The sequence below is a fragment of the Mixophyes fleayi genome, chromosome 5, assembly GCF_038048845.1.
Source record: "Mixophyes fleayi isolate aMixFle1 chromosome 5, aMixFle1.hap1, whole genome shotgun sequence".
NCBI lineage: Eukaryota > Metazoa > Chordata > Amphibia > Anura > Limnodynastidae > Mixophyes > Mixophyes fleayi.
Window position 1 is genome coordinate 56,854,434 of NC_134406.1, and position 23,452 is coordinate 56,877,885.

Below are 23,452 nucleotides of genomic sequence, written 5' to 3' on the forward strand. Positions count from 1 at the left end.
ATGCAGAGTTGGCCACAACTGAATCCTGAATCACAGGCTAGCATGTAAGATACGTGCAGGTCTGCACCAGTATCATATGCACCCGGTTTACAGCAGGCATAAGTCACATACACTTACACCCATGTCTAACCATTTATTTTGTTTTCAAAATACATATTTGTTATTAGGCATCCATAACACTTAAAAAAAAACTCTCTCAACCTAAAAGAAACAACTCCCTGTCCCAAGTATGTGCAAAAAAATTACTTAACATATAAAACATAATATATACCCATGCAAAGAAAGCCCCTATCAATGTCAAGGAGCATTCGCAAACAACCAATTACAAGCGGTTTGCTATTGTTGGCAGCCATCATCATCAGCTGTTTGCACCTGCCCTTGATCATCTGCAAATACAGCTTGGACAGGTATTTATGTGCCTGTGTCCCAGTCTGCATCTGTTCCTACTTATACGAACGCGCCCTTACTGTACTCTGCCTACATTAGAAGCCCCCAATCTGCCTTTCCAGGTGCAAGTGGGAGATAAATGCAAGACAAATCTGCTTATTATGTGTACAGCCACTATTCTGGGCATGCACAGAGCTATTTTTTATCGCAAGATTCACTACATAAACTGGTATAGTACTCACTCTGCATCAGCCCTGATATGTTTGGTATCCAATTGCTAGTGGATAGTCTTAGCTTGTTTTAATCTAGAGTGTATTCTAGAGCAGCATTTCAAATAGAATATAATATGTGATAGAAGAGCAGTATGATGAACACTACTACAATTTGCCACTTGGTGATGCTGTTGAACAGTACTTGAAAAGGGGAAAAAAAAAACAACAACTTCGTTTGTTGAAATCACTCCTTTGATATAATGAACAGTAAGGGCTAGATTTACTAAACTGTGGGTTTGTAAAAGTGAAGATGTTGCCTATAGCAACCAATCAGATTCTAGCTGTCATTTTGTAAGACGTACTAAATAAATGAGAACTAGAATCTGATTGGTTGCTATAGGCAACATCTCCACTTTTTCAAACCCGCAGTTTAGTAAATATACACCACTATAGGGCACGAGAGATTTGACTATACTAGCAGGCATGCCCTGCAAAAATTTGAGGGTATATGGTACAGGTGGTTTGAGTCTCCATTTTATCCTGTGTCATCGAGTCCAGATGTCCCAAATACATAAGTGTCTGGTCCTCGCAGTCCTATAATATATGTCTAGATGGTGTACCCTGTTTTTGTAATTTACTCATGTATGAGCATTTACCATGTATGATCCTAAATAAGTATAGCACATATTGTTATTTTGCTTTACTGCTGTCTTGTATATGGTGTCTTTTAATATTGACATGTATGCGATTGTTTTGTGTTTTTTTCTTTTGTTTGGTATGTTTGTACCTTGAAAAATTCCAATAAAAATACCGGATTTAAAATTAATAAATATACCCCTAAATATCTTTGCAAGCCTTTAACATCTGATGTGTGGTCAGCATTAGACTAAGATGTCAAATTACTGAACCTAACATCCTAGGTAAAGTGTACCTATGGTCCACACAGAATGGAAACAATCATTGTATTGGGTCAACCAATATTCAGACTATTTAGCAACTAGTGAACTCACTGAGGCATGTTTAACTTGTTTTTTTTTATGAATTCACCATTAATACACCAGTGGTTCCCAACCTTGTGACACACCTGGTTACAGATCAGTGAATGATCTATGAATAAATAACATCAGATCTATGAATAAATACATATATTTTTAAATAGCAAGGTGATTTACAGGTAATGTGTGTTTTTTTAAAGTATAATGTCTATATTATGCTCATTGCAATTATTCAATATATTTGAAGGGTTTCCCTCTGTTACCCAGAAATTCTGGTGACACTCAAATGTTTCATGACTCACTGGTTGGGGATCCTACAGCTTAAGAATAAAAACACAACATTGTAATAATAATATGCAATCATTCATATTATAATCCTTCATCCAACATCATACACACTAATGAAATAGGGATGGAATTATAGATAATGGCAGAAGTTCCACTTCCACAAGTCAGGGAGGTAAGAAAGAAGGTTGTGAGGCACAAAAGTCTATTGTAGATTGGGACCATAAGTGGGATATCAGAATGTGTTTTGAGGGTCACATATACAATACATTCTATTTGGAACAGCCCCGTTTGGGGTGCTACAACAATGGCGCACTGACGCCTGGAGTACCAGCTAAAATAAGTTTCAGCATCAGGGACTTGGGGAGAGTGAATACTTGTGTGCGATGTCATTAGAAAACATTTGAAGTCTCTAAAGTTGATAAAGTAAATTGCCTGGAAACTCTTTAAGAGAATAAAGTGAACATAAAACAACTAGAAGTCAAGCAGTAAACATTACAAATCTAAATCTCATGAATATTTACTTTGGACCAATGCAGAATACCCTCTTGGGGTTACGATGTTGAAAAATGCAAAGGCTTTTTTATAGAGAACATATACACATTTTTCTTTTATGCACATACTTTCTAGCACACCGCTACTGAACAACTTAATGTTTTATCTATGACAACACTTTGCCCAGACTGAAGTTCAGCAATAAAAAAAACATTGCCCCAAAGCATACCTCCCAACATTTAGAGTCCCGAAAGCAGGACAAAAATAAGCCCCACCCCCATTCTGCCCAAAAATAGGCAAACCTGGGTAAAACACTACCCACTTTCCTGTTAAGCCCTACCCCTTTTGCAGTCTACAAATTAGGATGTCCCTCCAAAATAGAGACCATTAGGAGGTATGGCTCAAACGAATACCCACTTCCACATTCAAGATGCCCCGTTAATAAATATGATTTATTAATATAATTTTACCCCGAACATACTTCTCATCATAATGTAGATCTTTCCACAAGAAATAACTTATTGCAAATAGATGGCCAACTTCTCAAACTGGCTCTGATTTCTTAGTTAAAGGCTAAATGCCTTCTGTTGTCCTAGCAGCGGAGGACCATTCTGCCATTATGGGTTCAATCCCAACATGGCCATATCTGTGTGGGGTTTGTACATTCTCAATGTTCTCTGTAAAGCGCTGCATAATAGGTAGGCGCTATATAAATAACCATAGAGGGAAATGGGTATTAGTTGTGACACTGCCTTTGCGGCACTCGGCATTCAAGAAAAACAGCACAGGAGGATAGTTTTTATTTTTGTAAAAGCAACAATACCACATTTATTTTTTTATTTAGATAGCAAGTTAAGTACCTTTTAAGCATGCATCTAAGCTATCCTACTTATAAATCATCTCATTTTCAAAAGCTATCTTGTTGGCAAACAAATATGGCTGACAGACACAGTCAGTCTGCTACACATACACAGGCTTACAACTCTCAGCATGTCATGTGATGAAAGGGGGAAGGAGGATGATGTCACAGTGACAGAGCCCAGAGGCATGCCAAAGCCTCTCTGCTTACTATATCATGTGCTATATAAATGTGGTTGCCATGATTGTTCAGAATCATAAATCGTTAATAGCAGCCTGAAGAGAGAGGAAAAAGGGGGAACATGGTAAATTCAAACATTCTTATTACAGCCGGTCACACTGATTTATATTAAAAATAAAATATACACATTTGATTTTTTTCAAAGGATTTGTGTTTTTAATGGACTTTAAGTAAAGTGCATTTAATTAAAGTTTAGGGAGAAGGCCAACATACCTCTGTTGACTGTGCCAAGTAAAGTTGTTAGGCGAGTCTCTGCAGCTCAGTAGACCACTACCACTTTTCACATTGGTGTTGACATGAATATTATAACATTTTTGAGGGGGACGATGACTTTCTTTTCGTACCATATATTTATGGGCATTATATGAGGAGAAAATGTAAAACAATGCACTTTTCCATTATTCCAGTCGTTGCTACTTTCACGAGATGAATTAAACCCAGGAGCATACCACTTATTTTATTCAGCACCTTCTATCATAGAATTACCAAATATTTGCACTTTTTGTCTGTGTTTTTGGTCATTACAAAATATGAGTATAAAGTATATGTGTCGTTTTATTCATGTTTGTTTCTTAATTTCTTTTACTAACATATTAAAAAAAAACAATAATATTTTGGTCTAGCATGTGTTAATACATAACTGGAGCTTCTTGCCTGTCACAGAGGTGCCCACTGATACCAGTGGATAGGGAGACATTCAGTTACTTTACATATCACTGCTTCTCTTTTAAAGAGTAGAGTAACACTGAACTGTGTATATTACCTTTTCATTTTAGGATCTATTAGTCCTTTCAGCTAAGGACTATACAACAAATCTGCATACAGCATATTGAAAAGCCTCATAGCTCCAAGTATTAGAAAAGAAAGGAGAATGGTGTAAGGAAAAAAAAAATCACAATTACAAGACACTCACAGAGCACAGTTCTGTGTACAGTGCCAAGAATTAGATATTTGCCACTACCCACTCATCATGTGCCACGTGAAGGTGGCCAGCAAGATAACAATGCCTTTTGTACTCCAGAAGGTCGGCACATCATGGAGCATGTGCTTACAGACTGTGTGATTATCCAAAGCTGACAGTATATACTTCGGCAAAGAGCTGTAATAGGCACGATGTCCAATCATGAGTTTAGGGAGAAGTTGCTAGATCCTCTAAGTTGTGCTTAACCCAGTGGTTGCCAAACTGTGTGCCTAGGCGATCTCACAAGGGTGCCTCAGCCAGGGCCAGTGGTAAGCAAGGCAGGGGACTACTTGGTAATTATTTTGGCTTAGGGGTGCCTTGAAAAAATGATGGAGGCCCTAAGGGTGCCTTGAACTGAAAAAGTTTGGAATCCACTGGCTTAACCAATATTGCGATGGATCTGGCTATGCTCATGTTAGTGGTAGGAAATGGATTAAGTAGGGACATACAAGGTAGACAAAATAAATGCAGACATGAAAACATTGAGGGCTCTGCTCATGAGAAAGCTTCCAATCTAATTGGAAGAGGGCACAGCTAAAACAAGAGGTGTGGCTCAGGCTGGACATAGGGACATTTGTGGGTACTATAGATGGGAGTAGGGTAGGCTCTAATAAACAGATGGCTTTTCGGAGAGTGTTTACAAATTTGAACACTGTTGGAGATTCTGATAGGGAGTGGTAGGGAATTCCACAAGTGGGTAGCAGCAAGGGAGAAGTATTGTAGGCAAGAGTGAGAGATGGTTTCCAGAGGAAAGACACAGATCAGACATAGATCTAAAAGGTCGAGAGGGACCGTATTTTGAGATGAGATTTTGAGATGTATGAAGGGGTGGTGTTGTGAGGACAATTAATATGAATTGGATTCTGGAGGACACTCCTGTGTCAGAATAAGAATTTGCAGAGTGGTGCAGCAGAAAAGCAGCCAAAAGATCAGAAGCACGGATAAAGCAAGCTGGCATTAAAGGATCAGCAAATGGAACCAAGAGCCAGTGATATTCTGGATCAGAGTAAGGAAGCATAATAACCTGGCAGTAATTTACTGCCAAAAATCATGTTAAACTCCCTTGATTAGAGGAAATCATCCAAACGCTGGAAGAGTGCTGAGTGAAGTATTAGCACTTGTAAGAGGGTCAAACCTGGATCCATGCTAAATATACACAAACAGCCAAATCCTCACACACAAGAGGATTGTGCCGAGTCCACATGGAATTCCCACTAAACGCTGGATTCATATTAAATTCAATAAATACCCAGATCCTTGGTATGTGTAAATGCATTTTCATTCCCTATTAAATTGAGGTACCGAGCAGCTCTGTATTTCAAAACAAAGTCTTTGATATCTGCTACAATGCACGGTTCATAAATTTGAACTATAGTTAGATTTGCAGCAGATCCCTGAAAACAAACTTTTGATGAAAATAATTATTAATAAGTAGGCCCCTAAGTTTCAAAACCAGCTAAAACTTGGTCATACTTGATATTTTTTCCACCAGTTCTACCCTCCTTAAATGCAAGCGTGTGTGTATATATACATATATATATATATATATATATATATATATATATATATATATATTTGCAGCTCCTGCAAACATCAGGAGGTGAGTGCAAAGTCTTTATCTATTTTTTGCTACTATATAACAAATGCTTGTGTCCTTTTAACTAAGATTAATCCTAATTAATTACCTACTGAATAATTCCACCCTAGGTTACTTTTGGTCTGTGTTTTAAGGTAGTAGGATAAAGAAATAACACTGTATTACCCGAAAATATATTGTACTCATACCCTAATGACATTAAACGAAAAGGTTATCCCAATATTGGTCTTCAAAACTTAAACGATTTTTCTAATCACCTCAACTTAAGTATTTAAGAACCCTATGGTGTCTTTATGAGCCAGTAGAAGGCCTACTGAATCTAATAGCTAAAAGTGATGGGACATAATAGCTGCCTGTAGTATTTTATCACATATCATAAAATGCAGATTCTCGGCATACTTCAGAAAAATCAGAATTTCACATTTTATTCTAAAGAGCATCTACCATCACGAACAATTATCGCCTAAAAAAAAATCAAAGTTGATATTATATTTGTCTTACTGTGAAGGTTGGTGCTACTGCCTCGTATGTGTCGCTTTGGAGACTGTGCCATAGGCATCAGCAAATAAAACTCGGCAGACCCACAAATACAATGTTCTCAGTAACTAGGAGGCCCTGAGTATAGCGCCATCTCCTGACACGCCAGGCGGATCGCTCGATCTATCAAGCGAGCCACGCGTGGGCGGAGTCTTCACGCACTGTCTGTGCGTCCCGTGTTCTCTCACAGCTACTGCGAGACCGGAGGGACAGCGCGGGAACAGGTGTTCGTCCATTTCTATCCAGTGCGGAGATCTATGCGTGAGTACGGCGCTTGTAGTAACTCACGGGCATTAGCGTGCTCTAGGCGGTGATATGTCTCACTGGACAGTGGGTGGTTGTACTGTGGGTGGTTGTACTGTGGGTGGTTGTACTGTGGGTGGTTGTGTGAGTAAGAAATAGCTGTTAATGGTGGTTGTTTGTGACAATATGGTGGAACTGTGGTGATGATGTTACACAGGGGATCTTGAGTGATGGTTGGGTGTGAGTGAGTCGGAGATTGAACTGTGCCTATCCATTGCTGTGCGGTTCCACGGACTGCGGGTTGGCAGGGGCTGTGCGGTTCCACGGACTGCGGGTCGGCGGAGGGCTGTGTGGTTCCAGGGACTGCGGGTCGGCGGGGGGCTGTGCGGTTCCATGGACTGCGGGTCGGCGGGGGTCTGTGCATTTCCATGGACTGCGGGTCGGCGGGGGGCTGTGCGGTTCCACGGGCTGCTGGTTGGCTTGGGGCTGTGCGGTTCCACGGGCTGCTGGTTGGCTTGGGGCTGTGCAGTTCCACGGGCTGTGGGTTGGCTTGGAGCTGTGCGGTTCCACGGGCTGTGGGTTGGCTTGGAGCTGTGCGGTTCCACGGACTGCGGGTTGGCTTGGAGCTGTGCGGTTCTACGGACTGCGGGTTGGTGGGGAGCTGTGCGGTTCCACGGACTGGGGGCTGTGCGGTTCCATGGACTGCGGGTTGGTGGGGGCTGTGTGGTTCTCCCGACTGCGGGCTGTGCGGTTCTGCGGGTTGGCGGGGGGCTGTGCGGTTCCACGGACTGTGGGTTGGCGGGGGCGCTGTGCGGTTCCACGGACTGCGGGTTGGCGGGGGCGCTGTGCGGTTCCACGGACTGCGGGTTGGCGGGGGCGCTGTGCGGTTCCACGGACTGGTGGTTGGCGGGGGCGCTGTGCGGTTCCACGGACTGGTGGTTGGCGGGGGGCTGTGCGGTTCCACGGACTGGTGGTTGGCGGGGGGCTGTGCGGTTCTACGGACTGGTGGTTGGCGGGGGGCTGTGCGCTTCCACGGACTGCGGGTGGATGGTGAAGACTGGGTGCGCTTCCACGGACTGCGGGTGGATGAGAGGGTACAGCTCCCTGGGCTGCGGTTGGATGAGAGGACACAGCTCCCTGGGCTGCGGTTGGATGAGAGGGCGTGGTCCCAAGGAGAGTGGGTCATTGGGAGGGGATGCAGCAATCCAGAGTGCTGGTTGATGGGAGGGCATGGCGACCTGTAGAGTGGATTGATGTGAGGGTGTGGTCCCCTGGCGTGCAGATCAATGATAGGGCGTTGTTTTCTGAAGCCATGCAGGTCGCATTAGATAAAATTAAACTATACTTTACTCCATACTGTGTTTACTGGGTTCCTGATGGGTCTATTGCTCCTACTCTACACAACAATTTGTTAAATTCTTCGCTAAAATTCAGTCAAATGACTGATAATAATCACAGCATCTCGCCACAATTATAGGTGGACAGAATAACTGAAAATTCACTGAAGACATATGTTTAAAAGGTAAATATGTTTTTTGTTTACATATTCTTCTGACACATTGTGCTTTAATCTATTTTGTATGGAGAACCTCTTTAACGAGGATAATGTCAGCTGCATACATACTGTTTATTTCTGCATATTAAACAGTGACTTCCACAGGTGTTTCCTTGGTTGTTAAATTCTATTGTCCATACCTTGTAAGGAAAGTTTGTGAATTGGATTTAGCAGTAGCTGAATTGTCTCTTTAGCTCTTGATATGTTGAGTACTTTGCTTCCTAGGATATGAAAATAATTTTAGTAGGTGGGTATGAGTTGCTTGATCAGTTTTCTTTTCATTGTCTGTATATTTGTGGGGCGAAAAAATACAGGTATAACTTCCAACCTACATAGCCATGCCTATCTTTCAAAGGGTAACTCAAAATGGCATGGTACTAGGTGCTGGGGAATATCGTAAAAGAGCATGCATGGGAACCTGCCACAGACTGTCTTGCTCTGAAGCTGTGCACATCAAGGGGCCTACTCACGAAGTATCAGGGTTTTCCCCGATAATTTTCAATCTTGATTGCAGCTTCTTGCTCTGATTTTTCTGCATTATTTACTACTATACGAAATACTTCCCCCGCCCTTCCTCCCCATTGTGTCTTTAGCCACAGCAGGAGAAGACATCACTTTCATGTTGGGCTGTCTGGTTTCTATTGTGCATGCACAGATTAAAACTACGGCGAGATTACACTCGACGGCAGCCATAGAACAAGGTAAGATGTATGTTAGCATTTTGTGAAAAGCTAAGCTTGGTAAATAGTTGTCCACATGGAGATCTATGGAGACAGCGGTATTGAGCACTAAGTTAATGAACACCAAAGAAGTCTGTTTTCTCTGGGGTTCTTGCTTTGATATATTACACAGATGGTTAAAGTTGCCATAATTTCCACATGATTTTGGGTAAAAATATGCTTCATAAATAGGCCCCCAAGAATTTTAAAGCCATTTGGGACAAGATGCTGGAATGCCTTTACATAGAGAGCACATATTATGTATTTTAAATGTACATTATATTAAAACAATAGTTATTCATGTGGGTATGCCTATAAGGCCAGTAAAATTGTACATTAATAGTGGAGGCTAGTGTATTGCATACCCAAATTGACACACATTGTATACACTTGATGGACACATACAAGGGTTGGCTTGTGTAAGAAAGAGGGCCACTAGTAAAATTCAGAAATATATAAAAATTCCATATGGTTATCAGAACTGAAAATATTTGAAATAAAGTAGAGATGGTGAGTGGTAGATATTTCTCAATCATTCTAATGGGAGACACTAGGGCAGGGGTAGGCAACCTGCGGCTCTCCAGGTGTTGTGAAACTACAAGTCCCAGCATGCTTTGCCAGTAGATAACCAGCAGATAGGTGGCAAAGCATGCTGGGATTTGTAGTTTCACAACACCTGGAGAGCCGCAGGTTGCCTACCCCTGCACTAGGGTATAGAGTGCGCTGACAGGAGCTTGGGCACCTTAAACCGGTTTTAATCGTAAAAACGATTACCACTATGCTGACATGGATGAGGCCTACAGAAAAAAATCTGAAATGCTGCAATACAGAATAGAAAATAAACAGACTTACCTTCAAGACGACGCTGGAGATGTCGGATTGGATCAGCATGATGACAGCAAGTGATTCCAATTGAAGAGGTGTTCGGCAGTGCAGGGTGACATCATCGCTACGTTTGTCAATAGAAATTTAAAGTGACAATGTCGGGACCCCTAAGGTTAAGTGTTTAAACACTTAACCTGACATTGCCGCTTTAAATTTCTTTTGACAAACGTATCGATGATGCTATTGTAGTGCAGAGTAGCTGGGTACAAGGTTCCTGGTGTCAAAGGGGGCTTCTTGTCCAGGGAGCCCCACACTAGACTCAAGATGATGATGATGATGGCGGCCATGTTGGTGCTGGGCCCTGAGTGGAGTTGCTATCCCTGTCTAGAACCTCTTCCTTGGCAGGCATCCCTCACTGAGGCAAGCCTACCAAAAGCAACACACTTCTGCTCTTAGAGTATATTGTGGCTGTTGGCAAATGTATTTGTTTCAGTTATTTTTTCTCTGAATTTGGGGTATGTTTTGCAGTCCAAAATCAGATCAAATCAGATCAAACCAAAATCAAATTTTTGCGCTACCGGTTGCTTTGAACTTTGTGTCTGTTTTGTACTGTACTTTCAACTTGTCACTGTGCATTGCTGTCCTCTGTATCTGCCCTCATCTCTCCTTTTAGGTTTGATAAATTGTGAGCACTTTGAGGTCTAAATCTGGGAAGGAGGTATTAGTACGTATGTATACATATATTAATATTTACCTCTTCCAGGTGCCACTCTAAATTGTCCATTGGCCAATTGAGTGTTGACGTTTGTGTTCAGCAGCCGCTCTCATCAATTGGGAGTTGCACAAATACATCTGAAATACATCTGTTTGGGTGGGGACTTTTAACCCTGTACAGGGCAGAGTTTTAGCAGCTGTGTCTTTGAGGAAGCCAAATGGGTACCACCTACCCTTCTCTGTCCCTTTCAGGGAGCTATGGAAACCATTCCTTCCCTATCTGTTGCACATGGCTCCATTGCTACTTCTCTAGATGAGGGTAAAAAGACCTGGCAATGTTGGTGCATAGCCTTGTTAAGTTCTTTTCTTCCCTGATAGGGATGGTGGAATCTGCTTCTACAATTAAACCAGGGAAGCTAGCAGACTAATGCCGGTCTTCATTCTTGGGAGGTTTCAGACTGAGGAGTTATCCCAAGAGGAAAATGAGATGACCATAGACTCTGCCCCTTAGTGTTCTCATACACTGGCGAGGACTCAAACAGGATACAGGGAATAGAGATTTATGAGAGTCATCCGGCAAACAAAAAATATATAGGACAGCAGGGAACTGGAGATTCAGAAAATTTGCTGTTTAGAGGGTGAAGAAGCAGACTGTTTCCTCTTTCTTTGGGAACCGTTTGTGGTGAAACAGGGACCAAGCTGGATTGTAAGTTCAGGTTCCCCGCATGTTGCAGTATCCTCTTCCTAGTGAAGATACTGCAACATTGGAAACTCTGCCTAGGTTAGATGTTCCCATACCTCCCCCGGCTAAGTCCCCTGCCACTGTGGTTCAGAACGTTGCTACATTAAGGACAGCATGGTTTGGACCATTGAGGCCATTGTTTCCATTTTATGTTGCAGGGACCACCCTGGCTTCAACTGGCTCAGTAATGCAGTGGAGAGGTGGTGGAAGCAATTGGTAGAGATTCTGTAGTTTGGCAGAACCTGTAGGGTTTTCCTCACTGTTGTAGCGCATATCCAGGAAGCCTCAGAGGGGGGGTATTCAATTGTCAGCGAGGGTTTCCCCCCCCCCCCCCACGTTAAGTCATTTTAACGCTGTTTTTTTTATAATTTTCGAGCGTGTTAACTTTACCCACTATTCAATTTCATTTTTAACTCTGTTTTTTTTCATGAAATGGTCCTCTCGCGGTCCAGTAGAAGGTCTATTGAAAGTATAGGGTGTGCGAGAGGCTGCCGCGTTAAAAGCTATTCAGTTGTTTTTTAACGCGGCACGTTAAACAGGCAAATATGCTGTTTTATCTCGCACCTCTTTGGGGTGTGTTAAAAATAAATAAAAACTCTGAAAAGTATTTGAAATCATGTAATAATGTGAAAAAAAAGTTCAACTTATGTTTATTACTAATGCCTAACTTGTAAAAGTTGATTTTCTTGTGAAAAAAATAATGAAATATAATAAACCTAAAATTAAAATAAAAAAATCACAAATTAATTATATTTATATGTTTTTTTGTACAAATATGAATGTAGTAATGTGTTTTGACATGGTATAGATGATTCTATGGTAAAATATAGTTCAATGCCTAAGAAAGTACTGTAATGTAGATATTATCAATGTGTAATGCAATCTAATGTATGAAAATGTATGCAAAACCTTTTTTTGTGTTATACATGACCGCGTTAAAACTCCCCTAAAAACTTCTAAACACAATTTTTAACGCTCGGGGGGCAGCGTTCCTTCGTTTTCAGTTGAATTGCACGAGTTTTCGTGCTGCACTAACTAAAAACGGTCGGTATTGCAGTTAAAAACCTGCGGGAGATGATTTTTTTTTTTTTTTACGCGGGGAAGAAAAAAAACTTGAGGACAATTGAATACCCGGGAGGGTATCTGTGGAAAGCCACCATTAAGACAGGGTTCTTAGGGGCTGGGAGATCACCATTCCTAAGGCTTGAGGGGCTGCTGATGTGTCCATATGGGCTCTTTAGTCCTTGCCTTTCTCTGGGGAGCTTTTGTTCGATTCTGAACTGGACATTATTATTTCTCTGGCCAAAGGGGAAGGGAGTTTCTTTTCCCTGCAATACCTTGGACCTAGGAACAAGGGATGGCAAGGATTTAGACCTATGGAGGACAAACCTACATTCCTGTTGAAGGTCATCAAAGAGGTAAGCAGGCTTGGAAGACTTTTTGGAGCTGAATGTTTAGTTGCCCAATAAAAAGACAGCATGATGGGCAGGTTACCCACACAGATTTTCTTATGGGAGCCACTCTGTTTATCTTCCAGTACCAGCGGTTCACTGCCACCATGGATGTTTTGGTGAAAGGAATCTTATTACGGGGGTACACCTATATCTCCTATAGTCCCCACCCAGATGACTTGTCGCCACCAGCCTCCCTCGAGACTAAGCGTTTGTGTTCTAAGGGAAAACTTTCAGTCCTTCTCAGTACCAGAAGATCTGAGGCGGTTGTATTTTCACTCAAAACTTTTCTTGGTGTAGAAGCCAGAGGGCCCTTCAGAGACCTTAGATTGATGATGCGTCTAAATGCAAACCTTCTTGTAGAGTCTCTGAAGTCTGTCATCAACAGCATGGAGCAGTACAAGTTTATGGTGTCCATGGACATCATGTATTCCTACTTGCACGTTCCAATGTGCGAGGGACACTGGTGCCTCCTCGGATTTGCTGCATAGTCCCAGCACTCCAGTTCTGGGACTTATCCTTCGTCCTCTACAGTGATGTGTGTTAACTGAGATTATTGCTATCATGGGCGCTCTTCTGAGATACAAGGGGGGCTTTCATCCACCAGCCGGACAATTTGCTGGTTAAGGCAGGCTATCGGATCTTGCTTCAGGCCCATATGCAAAAGACTGCCCATACCTTGGTATCTTGTAGTGGAGTCGTCATCTACAAGAATACAGTCTGATTCCTTCACAGTAGAAGATGTTCCTGCTGGAGGACAAAATCCGCTCATTACATGTACTGGTGAGGTCTTCATTAGCCCGCAATGGGTGTTGGTTCACTTCTGCATGAATGTATTGAACACGGTGGTCTCCACCTTTGATGTGGTGCTTTTTGCACAGTTCCACTCAAGGGAGTTCTAGATCTAACTATCGCCTTCAGCTGTCCACTCAGGGCTTCAGTGTGTCTCTAAGGGTATGCCAGTTGTTCCCTTGGTGGTTGAGGGGTGACAACTTAAACTGGGGTTGTCCAGTCGTCATATGCGTCTAGACACTGGTGACCAGACGCTTGTTCTCAAATTAGGTCATCTTCCTGTACTGTTTTCAGGAACTTTTTCTCCAGAAGAGTCAGAGCTCCAGATAAATATGCTTGTTCAGTGGTTTAAATGTCCTGGTCAAAGCTCAATTGTGACTGCAAGGAAGGACAGTAAAAGTCCAGTCAGTCATTGCCACAATGTTGTTGTACCTTAATCATCAGAAAGGCACGTGGAGTGCCCTGAGCTTGAGAGAGTTCAGTAGGATAATACGCTGGGTGGAGCAAAATGTTCTGTCCATGGCTGCAGTATTCCACCCCGGGGCAGGAAACTGGGAGGCAAAATTCCTCAGCAGGCAGGCCCTTCAGCCCTAGGTAGTGATCCCTTCACCTAAAAGTTTTCTAGCAGCTGGTGAACAAGTTGTGTCAACCAGACATCATCATGATGGTGAAGCACTACTGCTCCAGGGCAAGGGCCCCTAAGGCGTTGTTAAGGTTCCAGGTTGGTACCTTTTGAGTTTTTCACATGATTTATCTGTTAATGTAGTGATGCTTCCACAGGTGCTCAAGAAAGTAAAAAAAGGGGAGTTTGAGTAATTTTGGTGGATCCAGACTGGCCAAGAGTTTGGTACACGGAAATAATTGCCATTAGGAATACCATCTTTAATGAAACCTTGTAATGGCTCAAAGGGATTGGCTAAGAGAGTGTTGAGAACTAAATTGAGATCCCATGTGCCACTATGGACTTAATATGAGGACAAATTCTCTTTATTGCTTAAAAAAAAACAAACTGATAAGGTCTTTTGAAGATAATGTGTTATGTAACCTTTAGCGCAAATACCTGTACCTTTAGAATTGAAAGGGGGCAAGACCTTTGCTATGGCCATCCTGAGGAAATTCAAGAATATGCACAGTAATAGCTGAAGTTGGATCCAATTTAGGCTTGCACCACATTAATCTTTTTCAAATGTTATAATCAACCACTGAGTTCTACTTTCTTGCCTGTAGAAGTGTGTCAATCACATTCTCTGTGATTTCCTTTCTTTCTAAACAATGACTGCTCCAATTTCCATGCCATCAAAGATAGCCTTTTCAGATTTGCATGAATAACTTTCCTTGGTGTAGGAGGTTCGGCAGAAGAGGTAGACTGTTGCTCCTGAACCCATATGCCAAAGTGCTGCAAACCATGAGCAACGTGGCCAGATTGCAAAGATTGCTATGACTTGCATTTCTTGGTGTTTATCACAGTGTGAGCAGTGAGACAAATGGTGGAAAGGCATACTCTAGTTGAAAGGTCCATGCAATTGTCGGAGCATCTTTCCCCTCTGTTCCTGGAATTTGTGGCGAGAGAAAAACCTGAACTTTCTTATTAGCAGCTGGAATATTACAGGTGCAGAATCTTCTCTCCGGGATGGACTTGTTTTCGGGTGATATAAAATGACAATTCTGTCTGCCCGCCACTTAAAGTACCAAGAGCGACGTCTAGTTTCTTCCTCCCCATGACGTAACTTTTGATACTTCTGCCATTGTGGTCCTGCTCCTGATATCTCCTTGGCGATTTCCAGTTGTCTGAAAATATCCTGAGGCACTTTCCGTGTAAGAGAGAATGAAAGTACTGAATTGCATTCAAGACCACCCACATTTTCATAACAATTGTGTTCTTTTCGTTCTGTGACCATACATCTGCGATACTTTAAACAGGATGTAAGCCCTCCAGCCTGTGGCACTGTAGTCTGTCATGAGTATTATCCAGTTTGGTTTGGAAAGGGACACTACCAGTTCTTCGTTTTGGATTCTGCCACCAGTTTAGAGACTCCCTGGTGGCTCTTGTTAATCGAATGTTGGGATCCAGAAATATTGGTCTGCGAGTCAGTCTAACTGGAAGTTTCGCATATTCTAACTTGCCCAAGGGAGAATTCCTATGATGGAGGATAGCATTCCTAGAAGGCATATTCACCTTGGTATTCATAATCTGATTCTGAACTTGTAGTTGACAAGCCATAGACTGGATCTTGCTTTATCTCTTGGCAGAGATACTTTGTTTTGCACAGTGTTTATTTGAGCCGTCAGAAATCTTATCTACTGGAATTGCCCAGGACGACTCTTTGCCTTTTTTTTATAATCCAGCCGTGTTCCTGCAGAAAGGATTCACAGGGATGTAGTTCAGCTAGAGCAAGAACATGATAACCCTGTTTCTTTAATTCTGCCACCAGTGTAATACCTTGGTGGAAGTTCTTGTGAATGTTTCTAGGCCAAAGGAAATACGGTGGAAACGCTATCTCAGGGCACAGAATCTGAGGAGTTTCTGGTGATGAATTGTAACGGGGATATTGAAGTGACCATCCTGAAAATCTATGAATGTGAGAAAATCCCCTTTGCTTATAGCAGTGAGAATTTAGTTTTCAGATTCCATAAGAAAATGTCTTGCCAAGGACAAGGGTTGTTTCAGTGCAGTAGCAACAAATTGTCTGGTGTTTTGCATCCCAGTCTTAAAACTTCTTGCATCTTTAAAGTGTTGGAGAGATGAGAAATGCTTTATCTTTCGATCCTTGTGCCAGACAGTTAGATTTACCACCAGTAAATGTGGATCATGGTTTCTAGTGTACCACCAAGAGCAGAGTTCTCAAAAGGGATTATAACTAGATCACTTTTCGACTGAACATCTGCTGCCCATGGACGCAGCCAGAGAGCTCTAACTACTGCCTTGGAAGATGTAGTTCTATCTAAAAAGGTAATGGTATCCAATAAGACCTCACAAAGGAATTCTATTTCTCTCTGCATAACTTCAATGCTTTTAGGCATATATTGTCTACTAATATTTTCCTGCCCATCTGTATGTAGTCTTACCCCATATTTTTATTTCTTTAGCGACTGAAGCCATAGCTACCTCTAATTTCAAGGTAATTTCAGAAGAAATTAAGCTTTTAAAAGAACTTTCCATTCTCTTATCCATAGGATGGATCTCGTAGAGGACTGATGTTCTTCTAAAGGAATAGTGGATTTGTCTGATAAATTGGGTATTGATGGGCACTTTTGCAACTGATCTCCATTTCTGTGTCTCATCGATGATTGTGATTTTTACGCTTAGGGGGGAATTCAATTGACCGTGGTAATTTTTTATTAACACCGCGTTAAGTGATTTCAGCGTGGTTTTCACTCAATTTGTAGCGGGTTAACTTTACACGATATTCAATTAAATTTTTAGCATGCCTTTTTTTTTTTTTTTTCTGAAACGGTCCTGTGGTGGACAAGTACAGGATCTATTGAAAGTATAGGGTGGGCAGGAAAAAGCAGCGTTAAATGCTATTCAATTGTTGTTCAACACGGCGTGTTAAACTGGCCTTTCGGCAGTTTTATCTCGCACCTCTTTGGGGTGTGCTAAAAATGTAAAAAGATTTTAAAATCTCCAAAAAATGTAATAAAGGTAAAAAACTGAAGTAAGCAATTTCTTATTATTTTTAAAAAGGAAAAGGCAGAAATGTAGTACAAAAAACCTGCAGTACCCGATCGATAAGGACATCATTCTCCTCCTACGTGAACCGCCTAGATCTTGATGCTGCTGTCCTTTCATCGTTATCTTCCTCACTCATCTTCCTGATGTGCCTGCTGTCTGCTTGAAGATGGTTGAATGTTGCTCACAAATTGCTGTCGTCTTCGCTTTTCTTGACGCTGTTCACTATTATCTGACCATTTCTCTCCACTACTAACACTTGGTGCCTCTTGGGTGAGAGAATCCCTATGCTCCCTAGACATGGCTGCTCTTTAAAATTTGTCTAATATGTCAAAAAATATTTAGCTAAAAATTCTACTAACTACCTAAATACACCTATTTATTAAATAATGTGTTATTTTAATATAAATACTATACTAAGAACTGCTAACCTAACTAATTATACAAAAGAATACTAATATACTGACACTATTATTACCTTGGCCTATCTGCAATACAGAAACCTATCCTATACTACAATGCTAAAAAAATTATTTTGCACTAGGTTAAGAAAAATACAATAAGAAAAACCAAATACACATTTAAATGTATGTGGTTGTATGTAATATGTGTATGTACTAATGGTTTCTTTTTCAATCAAACAGTTTTAAAAAAACAATTTGCACTAATACAGACTACAGTACAAAAATATACCCAAAAAATGGAGTTATACAGCTAATAGGTATAGCTATATATAGGTATGTATGGTGTTGTTAGTAAAAGTAGGTATGTAAGTACTAATGTGTATGAACTAGTGTTTTGTATTAAAATTGTCTTTTAAACAAAAATGCAGTATGTATTTATTAAAATAGTATTGTGTAATGCTAATGTATGCCAATTCAAAGGAGTGAAGAAAACTCACAGCCAGATGCTATGCAGTCACCAAACCGGCCAACCACTATCAGCAAACGACAATTTGCTGGTGTAGGCGTTACAAGATTTCAAATTGAATTGCACGATTTTTTGCGCGGCGTCAGCTAAGAATGATCTTGTCAGTGGGTCAAAACCCACGGGGGTAATTTTTTTTGTACGAAGTGCTCAAAAAAAATCTGCGGTCCATTGAATTCCCCCCTTAGACCAAGATTTTTCCACGTGATCCAATTCCTTCATTTATACTACCTATTATACTACGATCCTGAAATAGGCTCTTATGCATTATAGTGGAGGTTGTTGCTGCATTCATACCCATGGATTTATATATGTGCCTCAGCAGAATCTTCACCTTATCGTGCATAAATGAATTTTTTTTGCTAAGAATACATGGATGAGAATCGATTAAATTCAATGAATTAAGGTAGTTTTATCTAATTGTTATCCCGAAACCGGGGAAAGACCATTATCTTTGTGCCAGCTATAGGCCTATTTCATTACGTAACGTTGATCTGAAACTATTTGCAAAGATTCTGGCCTCCAGGTTGAACCCGCTCCTTCTTGCCCTCATCCATCCTGACCAGGTGGGTTTCATCCCATGGTGTCAAGCCCCCGATAATACTGGAAGGATTATTGATTTGATTCATATCGATAATCTTCCTTCCCTTCTCATGGCGCTCAACAGCATCTCCTGGCCGGTTATGGAGGGTGTGCTTGGAGCGATGGGGTTCACAGGCAGATTTTTGAAGGGTATCTTGGGCCTCTATTGTTCCCCCTCTGCCACTATTTCTGCTAATGGTCTGACCTCGATGCCCTTCCCTATTTGAAATGGCATAAGCCAAGGTTGCCCCCCTCTCCCTACTTATATTTGCTCTCATCATCGAGCCTTTGGCCTCTAGGATTTGAGACAACCAGGAGATAGTGGGTATATCTGTGGGCCCTTCTACTCATAAGATCTTGCTCTATGCTGACAACGTCTTGTTGTCCATCACTCATCCCACCATTTTCGTGCCTCCCCCTTGGCCGAGTTGGACCTATATAGTCACTTTTCAGACTAGAAGATCAACTCGGACAAGACGGAGGTATTGGACTTTTAATGTTTCTAAGTTTGACAAGATACTCATTTAGTGTTTTTTTCCATTTCAATGGTGTCTCCAAGACTGTAAGTATCTGGGAGTCTTTGTCACTAAACATTACCAGCACCTTTTTCAAGTAAACTTTCCCCGTCTTCTTGACCAAATAAAGCTAGATCTCACTGCTTGGTCACACCTTTACATTTCTTGGATTGGCCGCGTTAATGCCGTCAAGATGAATGTCCTCCCAAGATTGCTTTATTTCCAGACGCTTTCCATTCGTATCCTACCCTACGTTTTTAAATTCCTCCAATTTCACGTTACTATATTTATTTGGTTGGGTAGACGGCCCCCGGTTCGACTTAAAGTTCTTTAGAGATCCCCACGAGGAGGGGAACTTGGGGATTCCTGATTTCCGTCGATACTACCTCTCCGCCCAACTCGCTCAATGTGTTCCAGAGTATGGTCTAAACTTGAGGCTGAGGGTTTGGGACTGCTCTCACTCTCTTCTCTCCTTTGGCTCCTAAGGTCTCGTCTCCCTAAACGTTTTTTACTCCATCCAGTCATCTCACATTCCCTATCCATTTGGGACTCCTCAAAAATATGGATTTTTGCCTCATTCCTCCCCTGTGATATTGTTATTTAATGCTCCAGATTTTTCCGCGGGACTTCACCCTAACTCATTTCAGCCATGGCACTTGCAGGGAGTCGGATATCTTGAATCGCCCAACGTCTTCTACGACTTTTTCCCAATTTTCTGACGCCTAATCTCGCTTTCATATCCCGTCAAAACACTTCTATTACTTTCTTCTACCACTATGCCATTTCCATAATGCTGTCAAAGACCGCCTCTTCTCCCACCCTCTCTCTACCTTTGAATCCTTCTGTTTACGTCAATCTTCAACAAAAGATCTCATCTCCACACTGTACTGTGAGCTTGCTCCCTCTACCTTGGGCCTTCGGGAACCCCACAAACTAGCCTGGGAACAGGACCTTGGTGAGGTGTTATTAGATGAGGAATGGTCTGAGATCCATGAGAATGCGGCCTCCAGTTAGAATTAAGGAGAATATCTTTAATGTTCTATACCGATCGTACTATGTGCCTTCGCAAATCCTTAGAATCGTCCCTGACTCTTCTGATTGATGCTGGCGAGGGTGCTCCAGCGAAGGCACATTCCTTCATATTTGGTGGACGTGCCCAAAACTGACAGGTTTCTGGACTGATAAAGCGCTTGATCCAATCAATTCTTCAGGTGGATATTCCCTTGGAGCCCAAATTCTTTCTTCTTCTGGGAGCTCCCTCGGCAACCCGTTATCAGAATAAACTAGGCTCATTTTCACAGTGGCTACTTGCCAAATAGCAGCAGACTGGTGGCAGCAATCTTCCCCCTCCCCCCCCTACTTGCAGACAATAGTTAACAGAGTTTGGCAGACCCAGTGAATGGGGCATATGACCAGTATCATCCACAACTCCTCGAGGGCCTTCACCAAGGTTTGGGACCTGTGGCTGTTCTTTTTCCAGGCTTGCTCATCCTTCACATAACTAAGAATTCCATCTCTCCCCCCATCCCAGCTTTTTTCACCCCACACATTGGATCTAGCCACTTCTCCTCTCTTCCCCTATATCTAATTCTTTCTTTCCCCTTCTTCTCTTCCCTCTGTATGGAACACTATTGAATTCTATTTCTACGCTGGTTGTAGACTCTGTTTATCTTGTTAACAATTTGTGTACTCACACTGTCAGTTGTAAGCTATTGCTCATGTGACCTTGCAAAAATAAAACATTTAAAAAAAAAAAAAGGTAATTTTATCTTTGAAGAAGATTCTCGGTTCTGGTTTTCTTTTTTTAAGAAATAAGAAGTGCCTGAATACATGTTAAAAGTGTAAACATTAAAAGGTGATATTTGGTAAAATAAAAATGTGTAAATAGTGTAAACCCCAGAAATAGGAAACTTTTGTGGTCTATCCAAAGAAATAAAAAAACATTGTTTGAAACAAATGGCTCAAAGAATAAACAAAACAAAAAACACAGGAAGACCGAAAGTAAAGCTGTTTATTTAGTTTAAAAGTTGCTTCAGAGCATGTACAGAGTCAATAAATTAAAGTCCTCCAAAGGTCAAACCCCCTTTGAAGGACTACTTAACCCCAAACTGATAATTTCAGATGGGAACCATAAAGGTAGTGTATATTGTTAAGTGTTGATGACATTCCACTGCAGCACTGTTTTTAAAAAGTATTATTTTCTTTCTAAAAGGCCAAGTCTGCAGTCATTTGAGTTACTGTGACATCACTGGTTATGTCCTTGCTTATCGGTTCACTTATTCACACACTGCATTTTTGCAAAGCTTTCAGTCACTTTGTGCCTGCTTATGTAAAATCTCTGTCACCTTGAGTCTCTGAACAGTCTCTGATGTTGGGTGGCACTCACATTCATACCTCACTGGTACATCGGACTATGGAAACCACAAAAATTGTTCTTGATTGTCAAGACAGTTACCAATACTAGCACCTGCTATGTGAAAAATAAAGTAATTTTGTAGTATAAAATATGATGGTTTGGGGGAATCAAATAGTAATATTTTGCAAAAACAATTCGTCTTTGAGTTGTCTATTGGACATAGCTTGCAAGATTTGTATCAGGAAACCCATTAAAACACTCAATAATGTGTCCTATTTGTTGTATAGCTTACACTAAAGAAATCTGTTGCTCTAAGCCCTAGGAAATTAACATCACATTGACTGCTCTATGCAAGGAATATATCAATAGTAGCTGAATAGTTTTACGCAAACACTAATCTAAAGCAATGGATGGTGCAAATCTTACATATTAGGAGTTGTGTAAGTCCAGCGCTTTTGCTTTCTGTGCACGCGCAGTATAATCCTTTGTCTCGGTCTGAGTCCAGATTTAGATGTATCTCCCCTTTGCTCCTATCTGCAATAAGAAGCACGGAATGGCAGAGGAATGGGCAGGGAGTAGGCATTGTATAATAAGGGCATGCTAACGCTTCTTCTTGCATAGTATGCTAAGGGGGGATGTAACCACAGATACTCCTCTGTTGCGGCTGCTTTCTCAAGGTCTGTGCTGATGATGATGATGATTGCCATCAGCATGGACCTTGCTGTGTGTTTTTAAAGAAAATAAAATAACTTAATTAATCCCGGGATTGACCAGCCCTGTGCTGAACAGTACTGGAACGGTGAATAAAATGAAGTATTTTGTCTGGTTCCAACATGCCCAGACTTCCATTAAGTAGTAAAGCATGATGGCACTTCTAGTACTATTGGTGCCAGTATGTGTCTTACTGAGCATTTAGACAGCCAGACTTTGCAAACTTGCACGTGTGCATTGGTAGATTCATACACAGGAGCAGGGCCAACGATGTCATGCCACTCAATTTCAGCGTTTTGATCTGTATCTGGTCTCCTCATGACACTGTCAAGAGAGAGAGATGTGTGTGTGTGTATATATGTGTGTGTGTATATATGTGTGTGTGTGTGTATATATGTGTGTGTGTATATATGTGTGTGTGTATATATGTGTGTGTGTGTGTATATATGTGTGTGTGTGTGTGTATATATATATATATATATATATATATATATATATATATATATATATATATATATATATTTTACACACATCCCGTCCTTCTCTTTGTAATATTATTTAGGAAGGTTTTGACACTACTCTGCTCAACTGAGTAGGAGTGATCTGGCAGTGTTAATGAAATTCAGCTGCTGATTGGGATAGTAATATGTTGAAGGGAGGGGATTTACTAGACATGAATAGAAAGTGGGAAATGTCTCTTTAATTTTGCAAGCATATCAACTTTGTTTTTGGTGACCATGACAATTATATCTAGTGAACTTTCTGCAGGACAGGAGACACCTCTGTTAATGTATGTTCTTGTCCTTGTTCTGTTTAGCTTATCAGCATGGATGATGACTGTGCATACAACAAAGGTAAAAAAAATATATATAGATCCTGTTATTATTGTTTTATAAGGTGCTAAAACATTCAGCAGCACTGTACAATGAATATATAGTACATCAAATGTTGATATCTAACTGATAACACGCGGCCAGAAACAAGCAAAGTCAAAATGTAGAAAATTCATGAAGTGTAAATGCAGTAATACACAAAAATTAATCCTAAGACGTAATAAGCAAAGTACAGGACAAAGTGAATAT

General features: G+C 41.2%; 1 protein-coding gene across 4 annotated transcripts in view; it reads left to right on the forward strand.

The window, feature by feature from the left end:
* The first annotated feature begins 6,708 nt into the window (after positions 1-6,708).
* STK31 (serine/threonine kinase 31) overlaps positions 6,709-23,452 on the forward strand; it is a 98,037-nt gene continuing 81,293 nt past the window's right edge. Inside the window, exons 1-3 of one of the 4 annotated variants that reach the window (XR_012692755.1) lie at positions 6,709-6,829; positions 8,289-8,333; positions 23,188-23,224. Coding sequence is in view for 2 of the 4 variants with exons in the window: in XM_075212238.1 (XP_075068339.1) it covers positions 23,197-23,224 (28 nt within the window). In the remaining 2 variants the exon portion in view is untranslated. Of the gene's footprint in view, positions 6,830-8,288; positions 8,334-23,187; positions 23,225-23,452 lie in introns of those variants that run through there. The other 3 variants (XM_075212238.1, XM_075212239.1, XM_075212240.1) reach the window with 3 other exon arrangements.